Source organism: Myotis davidii, unplaced genomic scaffold, assembly GCF_000327345.1.
Source record: "Myotis davidii unplaced genomic scaffold, ASM32734v1 scaffold327, whole genome shotgun sequence".
Classification (NCBI taxonomy): Eukaryota; Metazoa; Chordata; class Mammalia; order Chiroptera; family Vespertilionidae; genus Myotis; species Myotis davidii.
The window spans coordinates 4,843,991-4,853,829 of record NW_006298628.1 but is presented as its reverse complement, the minus strand read 5'-3'; the positions used below and the strand labels follow the sequence as shown (position 1 = coordinate 4,853,829).

Here is a 9,839-nt window from a genome sequence, read left to right as displayed (position 1 = left end):
ATGAGGAACTGTATTAAAGGGTCGCGGCATTAGGAAGGTTGAGAACCACTGTTTTAGGGAGATGAAGGTGGCTGAAGGGTCAGGACCTGGACTGTGTGCCATGAATAATAAGGGCGATTTCACAATGAGAAAGGAAAAGGAGAGGCCTCTCCTGCAGAGAGACCACTACCACTATCGAACTACCTTCCTCAGCATTCGCTGTGTGCCAGGCACCACTCTAAGCACTTTATCCATACTCTTCCCCGGCCACTGCCCTCAAAATCTGTCCATCACATTCAACAAATGAAGAAAATGAGACACAAGGTTAGGTTACTTGCTCAAGTCCCACAGGTACCAAATGGTAGAGGTGGGATTCAAATTGAACGCTACCTCCAAACCCTGTGCTCCTGACCCCCTTTCACACGTCCCCCATAGCCTCAGAGGCGAAGAGGTGGTGGCACCTTCTCCTAGGACAACGGAGACGTCCTCCGATTGGAGGAGAGGTCTGTGTTGGGGGCAGCAGGAGATGAGTTTGAGGAAGGTTCCTGATTCCAGCTCCTCCCTGACTCGGAAGGATGACACTCCGGGCGGAAGGACGGTGCCCTTGGCCATGGGCAATGGGACTAAAATGGCTGCTTTGCTTCATTTCTCTGCGGCAGCAGGTGACAAGACAGAGCTTAGGACGCGCCTGACTCACTCACCTCTTCCAGAAAGGGTAGCAGGAAGTCTCGAGTGGCATTGTTTGAGGTGAAGAAGCCATGCACAGCCTTGTATAGAACATAGTGGTTGAGGCGGCGTGACGTGGAAGGCAGCATCCGCAGGGCCCTCATTACGTAGCGAGGCTCCTTGCCGGAAACTGCCTTCTCCAGCTGTTTCACATGCTCCTTGATGTCTGGGAAGGACCAGGGGAAAGATGTTACTTCCAGGTCTTTCTATCCCTCCCTACCCCCACCCCACTCCAGGCAAGCAGTTCTAGGGAGCCTCTTACAAAAGGGCAGATTATGGCCAATCACCTCTTTTGCCCTAATAGGGTTCAGCAATACTTATGGATGCCATACGGGGATTTTAAAACATCACCAAGTGCCAAAGAAAAATAAAGCTGGGGTGGGGGAAGGGGTAGAGAGAGGAAGAAAAAGCAATGATGAGAAACAAAACCAACCCATGGATATTTATCAGATCTCTAAATAAGAGAAGACTTTCTAAACGTAAACACTGGGAGAAATCACACACACACAAAACTGATGGATTAGATTTCAACAAAAGAAAAATATCTGCAACAAATGTGACCAAAGATGCTTATTCTTATTCTACAAAGACCTTGCATAAATGATTAAGGTAACTATGGGGCGAACAGGACATTTCTGCTGGTATAACGTAAACCAATACGTTATTCTGGAGAATGCCTCTCCAAAACCTTAAAAACATTTACCCTTTCGACTCAGGCATATTGATTCTAAACTGAAGAAGAAATTAGAAAGGCAGATTAAAAACTTGGGCAAAAGATGATTGCTGCATAGCTACTTATAAAAATAAGAAACTGGACACACTTCAATGTCCAATAAGGAAATGCAAGCAACTAGTAGTTTCATTACCTCTGTATACTTAGCACAGGGTGCTGGGCCACATTAATCATATGATATAAGATAACAGCTAATATTTACGGAGGGTTCACTAAGCATCTTCATCTTCACAACAACCCAATCAAGTAGATACTCTTACTCTCAGGTAAAGAAACTTAAGTTTTGAACTTGTATTCTTAGCCACTATATCAGGTAGTCAGTACATGTTTCTGGAATACGTACACTGAATGCTAATGCCTGTGGGTGTGTTAAATAAAGCACACCAGGTCACCTGTATTAAGTTATGCCTGCTCCAAACTATACATATAACTCGATCTCAATTATAGGAGAGCAGCTTAAAAACTCACAGGAAAAAATGTTAACCATGGTTGATCCCCCTCCTCCCCTCTGCTACACTTCAGACTTCTCATATTTTCCAAAATTTCTACAATGAACATGAATCTATACTAATTCAAGGGTAATATGCTAATTATACTGGGGGACCTTCTGGACATAGCCATGGTGGTGGGGCCCGAGGCAGAGGCGGTTAGGGGCGATCAGGGCAGGAGAGGAGGGCAGTTGGGGGTGAGCAGTTAGGGGTGATGGGGGGGGGCAGTTGGGGGCAAGCAGGCTGGCAGGCAGAGTGGATAGGGGCGATCTGGCAGGCAGGCAGGCAGGTGAGTGGTTAGGAGCCAGTGGTCCAGATTGCGAGAGGGATGTCCGACTGCCTTTTGTGGGATCCGGCCTAAACCGGCAGTCAGACATCCCCCGGGAGGTCCCAGATTGGAGAGGGTGCAGGCTGGGCTGAGGGACACCCCTGTTTCCTCCCCCCGCCCCCGCCACGAATTTCATGCACCGGGCCACTAGTTACTTTACAATAAGGAAGTGAAGTATTTGTAACAAACATGTACATACTCAGTAGGTAATGTCAAGGCAGCACCTTTGCTACTGGCTATCATTATTTCAGGTAAAAAGTTCATTATTAGATGCTAAGCCCATTAGAGTGGGAGCTGATGCAGTCAGCACCCTCTCCCCCTCCAAACACCAGCCAGAAGCATAACTGCGCTCACTTCCGTGTGTCTGAGCTAGTTTCTCATGCACTTTAGAGAGAAAACCCAAGACATCGTCCAGTCCCACTTGATCCGAAACTGGGGAAAGAGCAACAGGCTCGGAGGGAGAAGGTGAAATGTGAACGCGGAGGAACAAGAGGACGTGGAGGGGGTGGGGGCCAGCGTTCCGCGTCTTCCCGACCCCTTTACACACACAAATACAAACAATGGTTCTAGAGGGTCAGTCGTAGACCCCGGCGCGACAGGGTCGGGATGTAAACACGAGTTGGAGGGAGGACCGAGGAGTCCACACACCCAGGGAGACCCGTCCCAGGTGCAGTCCCGGGCGGGTGGAGGTGTGTGGCGAGGGAGGAGTCCTGACCCCGGAGTAGCTGGGGTTGGGAGTGTCGGGACAGTGGGGACGGGAAATCTGGGGGGGCCGCAGGGGGAGGGCCGATCCTTAGGAACCAGGGGTGGTGGAGGCTGCGCTGGGGTCCCAAGGAGAAGCTGATCCTGGCACGTCCCCGGCCCGGACTTTCGTACCCTCCAAGGTGATGGTGTCCAGCTCCCGCTGGGAGTGCTCTGCCGCCGTCGCCGTCTTCCCGTCAGCCTCCCCCGTTGACCCGCTACCCGCCGTCGCCTCCTCTTTCATCTCCACATCCTGGGGGGTCGGGGGTACCGGCGGTTCCTGTTCCCCTCCGCCCGGCGGCGGCTTCGCCTTGTCCGCGCCGCGGCGCCGCGCGGAGCCCTCCTGCTTCATGGCACACGGGGTCGCGGCCTAGTCCGGGGACTGAGGCCGGGGCCTCGCGTGAATCCCCGCAGCAGAGAGCAGGAACCAAGTCGGGCCTGCACACGAGCGCGGGATCGCTACGGGCCGCACGATGACGGAGCAGCAGCAAACCCTTTCCCAGCGCGGGGCCTGCTGGGAGACGCCAGGCCCACTGGGCCGAAGGCCGAGTCCACAAAGGGGAAAGAAATCAACAGCCGAGCGCAGGATGGGGGCGGATCTTCGAGGGCGCGGAGGGGTGGAGCCTGTTTGGGTTTGTGGCGCTTGCTTGGCAGTATTTAAATGTTGATTTTCTTGTCTTCCTCCGGAGTGCATTTCTGTGCTTGTCCACGAGAGGTCCCCACAGGCTCCAAACTGGGTTTCATCGGACTCGGCGCCTCAACGAGCGCGGAGTGCGGAGTGCGGAGGCCCCGCCGGAGCGCAGGGCGTGATGACGTCACGAGGAGCCGGGCGGGTTTCTGCCCAAACTCTGTTTGCCCGCTGCTGAGTCGCCTTCCCGACCCACGAGGCTCACGTTCAACGGCCGCCCAGTGCGTCCCGCGCGAGGGAAGAAAAGCTGCGAACGAGGGAGGTGGAGCTAGGCTGTTGGGCTTAAAATAAAACCGAACCATGGGATCCAGCCTTCCTTATCAGGTTTTTAGCCAACGCTGAAAATGAGGCAACCTGGGAGGGTGGGTGCGGGTAGAGCGACTTTGCGTACAGTCACTCCAGTGTAATGAAGTGTAGGGGTCCACTCTGTATGGCCCGGGGCTCGTGCATTGCGGGGCGGCGTGGTAACGCATAGCTGCAGATTGCAGTCTGCTGGAGGCTGTGCTCCGGCTGCCCTGTGTTGTGAAGGAAAGAGGCTGGAAGCCCCTCCTGGCAGAGGCTTCAGAGAGTCCTTTGGGGCGCCTGTAGGCATCCAGACAGTCACTGTAGTGAAATAGGGAGCAGAACAATGGTGTACGGGAGAGCCTGACACTCCCCCAGGGGAAGGGAATTGGATCAGAAGTTCTGTTCACTTATTTTACAAAGGAATCGTTCAGTGATTCTGCCGGAGGTGGATGCATGTTCTAATTTCCTAAGACAAAACAACAACTTCCTACCCTCTTGGAACTTTTATCTCCTCCATAAACGGAGGTCCTGAGTTTTAGACCAGGTCAGACCCACCAAGACAGTCTAGCTGTCTTGTAAGGTCCTAGAAGACAGAGAATATGTTTTCACTATCTTCTTTAAGTTTATGTATATAGGAAAAAATTATTAAAAAAAATTTTAAAGTATTGATTGATTTTAGAGAGAGAGAGGAAGGGAGAAAGAGAAACATCAGTTTGTTGTTCCACTTATTTATGCATTTACTAATGACCCGGAGCACAGATTTGTGCACATTGAAAGGAATTAATTAGAAGGTGGCTGGCCGGGCAGGACTGGGCGAGAGGGGCCAGACACACCCTGGAGCCAACTGCTGGGATCCCTCCCCAGTGTCTGCAGAGTGAGCGGGGGTCCCTCCAGCAGGTAGGGTCCCTTGGCCTGGCCTGCGGGGATTGGGCTGAAACCAGTCCCCGAGGGGTCCCAGAGTGCGAGAGGGCACTCTACAAAGTTGCTGTCGTACAGGGTGTGGAATGCAAACCCAAGAGTGCAGCAAACCGGATCGGGCCGACAGTGCCCCAGCAACAACATAGCCCACGGCTGAAGGTGGAATCTCACGGCCTGCGAGAAATTGGGTTCCCTCCTCTCTGGTTTCGGGGTGCGTCACCCAAGAACCTCCGCTGCCAAGTCACTGCAGCTCAGCAGCTCCTGCGTTGAGCATCTGCCCCCCTGGTGGTCAGTGTGTGTCATAGTGACCAGTCGGACGGTGGGAGGGACACTTAGCATGTTAGCCTTTTATATATATAGAAGATTGGTTGATGCTTGTATGTGCCCTGACCAAGGATCAAACCTGCAACCTTGGTGTATCCAGACAATGCTTTAACCAACTGAGCTACCTGACCAGGGCTTTACCACACCCTTTTCATACTTTTGTACCAAGTATTGTACCAAGTAGCTCATGCACTAAACAGCCACTTGCTAAACGGAAAAATGTGTGCTCCAGTTTTAGGGAACATGCCTTGACCAATTCCTCCCTAACTATCCCCCTTCCCCGTAGGGCTCGGGAATGGATAACAGGACTTTTGAGTCATCACTGGAATAAACTCATTAAAGCCTCTTCATAACGCCGTATCTGTAACTGGAGGTGGGCGAGAATGGCAAAGGAAAAAAACAGGTGAGCTTTGTTGTGCATCTTTACGAAGTTACCCTTCTGGATAGTTAGGGTGTTAGCTCACCTCTTTATTATGTTTACATCATAAGATTAGAACAATCAAGTCAGCAGATAACTACTCAGTACGTTCTTGAGCAATAGAGTGAGGCCTTAGAAGATGCCCCAGAATCGGGGAGGATGGCTTAACACAAAGTCTTTGGCAGTTGGTCATGAATTCTTGGTGAGTGAGGGAATTAATCAAGGCAAGGGGTGCCTAGGAAGAGGAAGAGTTTGGCCCCTGGGGCCAAACACCTTGGAGAAATTATTCCACCCATAAACCATTTTAAAAGGGATTGGTGAAAGATATTAAAACCAAGTTTCAGGCAGAGGAGGAAGGTATAAATCTGGCAGTTTTATGAGATTGTAATATCCATGTTAGCAAGTCCATATACAAGTCCACCCATATCACCTCCTCCCACAACCACCCTGAACTGAGAGCAAAAGAGGAAAAGGTGAAATCAGAAAATAATAGCACAATTTCTTTTAAAAACGTTTTTGGTCAATATATATATTGATTTCAGAAAGGAAGAGAGAGGGAGAGAAAGAGAGAAACATCAATGATGAGAGGGAATTATTGATCACCTGCCTCCTGTATGCTCCCCACTGGAGATCAAGCCCGCAACCTGGGCATGTGCCTTGACCAGGAATCAAACCTCAACCTTCTGGTTCAAAGGTCAATGCTCAACCATTGAGCCACACTGACTAGGCAGGTATCTTTTTTTTAAACACCTATTTGCATTTTAAAGTTATTCATTTATTTATTTATTTTTAGAGAGAGGGAGAGAGAGAGAAACATCCATTTGTTGTTCATTCATTCATTGATTCTTGTATGTGCCCTGCCTAGGGATTGAATCCACAACCTTGGCATATTGGGGCAGTGCTCTAACGAACTGAGCTACCTGGCCAGGATCTCTCTGCATTTTTATCCAATAAGCTTGAAAGTTGTCTTAGTCTTGTTTTGGGTTTGTAAAATGTATCTCTAGGTTTTTGCCTTTCCCAGTCCCTTAACCCAAGTCCAGAGGGCTCCAGAGGCTCCTCTATGAAGACACGCTGCTTTGATGGTATTCTCACTTTAGAATCTAGATTCCACATTCTTACCCTCATAGTTCTTCCCTGAGTACTTCCCAGCTGGCCTGAGGACAGTGTAATAGTATTCATGTACATATGATCTATATGTAGTGTGATAATGTCTGTTTTCTTTTCTGACACAAGTTAAGAATTTCCTTATGATGGATTCTTTAAAGAAAACACCAAAGACATTTCATCCAAAGTGAAATATTTTCCATTAATTCCAGTGAAGCTTGATTTTTAAAAGCACAAAATTGAGGGATTGGGATAGGAAATTAATTAATTTTGGTTTTGCTGAAATGGTTTATAATTCTTAAAATTGTGTTCTACTCTCAGAGGACTTAAGCATCAGCGGATGGGCTCAGCAGGTAGCAGCACTACAGGGGCAGGAGGAGATAGAGTTGGTCAAGTGGAACTTGGTTATCGTGGAGGATCAGCTAGGGTTTCCATCATCCTCAGCCTGGTGGCTATGACATGTCCTTGGATGTTAAGGACATAGCACAGTGGGGCGGGGGAGGCATTAGGGAAGCAGGAAGCAGATGGAAAAGGCAAGTTAGGAGGCCTTGGTCAGCAGCTGCAGGAAGGAGAGGCCAGCGTAAAGGGCACAGAGGTGGGGGAGGGTGTCTGGGTCCCATGTGTACTGGGGGCCCGATCTCTGCACTTCCAGGCCGCTCAGCCCCACGAGGGCCTCTGTGAGGATCAGTTCTTCTTCCCCAAGGGAGGAGAGCAGGCTAGATGGCAGGGGAAAAACACCCTCTTTGTCCTGCAGGAAATTCTGTTCCATTGTGCTCTCCACCTGGAAGGAACCAAAACAGCATGAAAAGAAAGAACTGGAAACCTCCTTTCCTTTCTGCTAACTCATAAAATCCACAAAGATGCCTACCTTTCTCTTATTATAACTCTTTTCACTACATTACATTACAACTCCACCTGGGCCTTTTTTAAAAACTTGATTTTAGAGAGAGGCAGGGAGAGAGAGAAACATCGATTGAAGTGCCCTGACCTCAATGTGCCCTGATCGGGGATCAAACCCGCCACCTTTTGGTGTATGGGACGATGCTCCACCCAACTGAGCCACCCTGGCCAGGGCCCATCTCGAGCTTTTAACAACCCTGTACAGAGGGCAGCTCATTTATTTTTAGCCCCATTTTACTCAGAGACATTAAAAGATGTGTTCACATCACTTGGCTAGGACTAAGCAAAAACAGAGTGTTCTGTCTCTCCTCCCACGATCAGGCTGAAACACCCAGATAATCGCCCAGACATCTACTCTTCCATCTCACTTGTGAGATAGCAAAAAGGAAGAAACGGAGAGAAATGAGAAGGGGCATGAGGTGCTGGGAGAAGACTCTAGGATGGTTCTGTCATGAGGCTGCATTTGTGCCTTTCCCCTGGTTCTGGCTGACTCCCTCCCGCCTCTCCCTGGTGTCTGCTGCTTCTCACAAGTTTCAGTTGCACAGGCAGGATCTTCTTCTCCATGGATTTCACCAGCAGCTTCTGTTGGGCTTCACTTAACTCTGCAGAAAAGGGCAGAGGAAGAGATGTGTGTTGGTGGTGCAGAGGGAGTACAGCTCCACGTGGGTGCCCTGCCAGACTTTCAGCGTCCATTCATTCATCCCCACCCACAGTTGAACGCCTGCTCTGGGCCAGGCACCTTTGCTGAGTATGTTCGGTAAAAATGTACTCCCTTCACTCAAGGAACTTGCAGTCTAGTGGAGAAAACCAACGGATGCGCAAATACAGCACACAGTGTGAGGGGAGCCATAGCTGAGGGGTCTGCTTTGGTCTTGGCATTTGATGGCAGACTTCTTAAGAGAACAAAATCTCAGCTTATACCTGAAGGACCAGAGAATTCTTTTAAGTGGGGGAATGTTTCCTGCAGAGCGAAGACGAGAATTCAGGGGGCAAGATCAGAGGATGTTACCCTCTGAAATGAAAGCTAATGAATATCGATAACATGTGATGGGATTAGCTATATGTTATGCCAGCCCCTGTTAGCAAGACCAGGCCATCTTCTCAGACTCTCTAAGGTGACCAAGTGAATCCTTAGTCATGAGACCAATTTTTAAAAATGTAGATATAAGCTACTTCATTGTGCTGTAATTTGCCTGGCATTCATTCATTCACTATTCATTCATTCAAACATTTGGGAATTAGTGATTCATTCCTATCACCAGAAGGGTGTATAAATGAAGGCCTTATTCCTTCCTTACCTGTTAGGGCTCCAAGGAAGTAGAGGATGGCGCCCATAACCTCCTTGGATATGAGGACATCTTTTGGGAGTGCCTCCAGCGTCACTTCATGTCCTTTGTCTAGAGCGCCTTCAAGCTGTGAGGAAAGGTGGGTGAGCAAGATAACACGAGAAAGGGACCCAGCATGGTGTCTGGCACATAATCCCTGGACACGTGTCAACTTTGTCCGATTTCCAGATTTCTTTTTCAAGGTATCAAGTCCTGAAAATATCGGACTGACTTGGGTTCCTTGGTTCCTGAGCCTTACATCCTGGAAAGGAAAGTTCCGGCCCCTGCTGGCCTGCTGCCTCCCCTGTCCATCAGGAAGGAGCATGTGCCTTGGAGGAAACTGCACTGTTTGTCCTTCTCCAGAGGCACCAGGGCAGCCGGGGGCACCTGGCCAGCTTGGGGAAGGCATCTGCTGTCACATCCCGTGGCCCCTGTTCATCTTCTGCCAGTGTCAGGCCCCCTTCCCCCCAGCTGCACCTGCACCAAAAACCCTTCTCCCAACCCCCCTCCCCACACACTTCCACGGGGACCTCACCGTGAGCTCCAGGTCTTGGAGCTCCTTTTTCTTTCCTAGCAGTTTGCTGAGGGCCGCGAGCAAGGAGCTTTGTCCCACGTGACTCAGCTTCTCCACTTCTTGGGTCTCTCGTTGAATCTCTTCTTTTAGTGTCTTGAAGTCTTCATGCATCTCCCCTGTGGGGACAGTAAACGTGGCAAACAGGCGGTTCTCCACCTGGCACCCTCCCCACTCAGCCGGTGTTCTCCCTGCAGGCTCCTTCACACCCCTCGCAGGTCCCCGTGCTCTGCTCCCAGCCTTAGCCTGGCCTCTTGTTTTTCTTGACCAAGGAATGCAATTATGAAGTTATCCATTAGCCTGACTTGACA

The 9,839-nt window shown here is 50.0% G+C and overlaps 2 protein-coding genes and 1 long non-coding RNA gene across 4 annotated transcripts in view; 1 reads left to right on the top strand and 2 right to left on the bottom strand.

The window, feature by feature from the left end:
• Positions 1-3,492, bottom strand: part of PSMD3 (proteasome 26S subunit, non-ATPase 3) — a 12,706-nt gene extending 9,214 nt beyond the window's left edge. Inside the window, exons 1-2 of the mRNA XM_015570892.1 lie at positions 3,131-3,492; positions 681-871 (exon numbers count right to left, since the gene is read on the bottom strand). Of these exons, the coding sequence (XP_015426378.1) occupies positions 681-871; positions 3,131-3,347 (408 nt within the window). The 5' untranslated portion in view covers positions 3,348-3,492. The remainder of the gene's footprint in view (positions 1-680; positions 872-3,130) is intronic.
• A 125-nt stretch (positions 3,493-3,617) lies between these two features.
• Positions 3,618-9,839, top strand: part of LOC102774048 — a 21,638-nt gene continuing 15,416 nt past the window's right edge. The window contains exons 1-3 of one of the 2 annotated variants that reach the window (XR_436221.2): positions 3,618-4,007; positions 5,497-5,613; positions 8,938-9,057. This is a non-coding gene — a long non-coding RNA (uncharacterized LOC102774048). The remainder of the gene's footprint in view (positions 4,008-5,496; positions 5,614-8,937; positions 9,058-9,839) is intronic. The other variant, XR_001515670.1, reaches the window with a different exon arrangement.
• GSDMA (gasdermin A) overlaps positions 6,977-9,839 on the bottom strand; it is a 12,191-nt gene continuing 9,328 nt past the window's right edge. Inside the window, exons 9-12 of the mRNA XM_006774314.2 lie at positions 9,493-9,647; positions 8,931-9,045; positions 8,161-8,234; positions 6,977-7,513 (exon numbers count right to left, since the gene is read on the bottom strand). Coding sequence (XP_006774377.2) covers positions 7,271-7,513; positions 8,161-8,234; positions 8,931-9,045; positions 9,493-9,647 — 587 coding nt within the window. The 3' untranslated portion in view covers positions 6,977-7,270. The remainder of the gene's footprint in view (positions 7,514-8,160; positions 8,235-8,930; positions 9,046-9,492; positions 9,648-9,839) is intronic.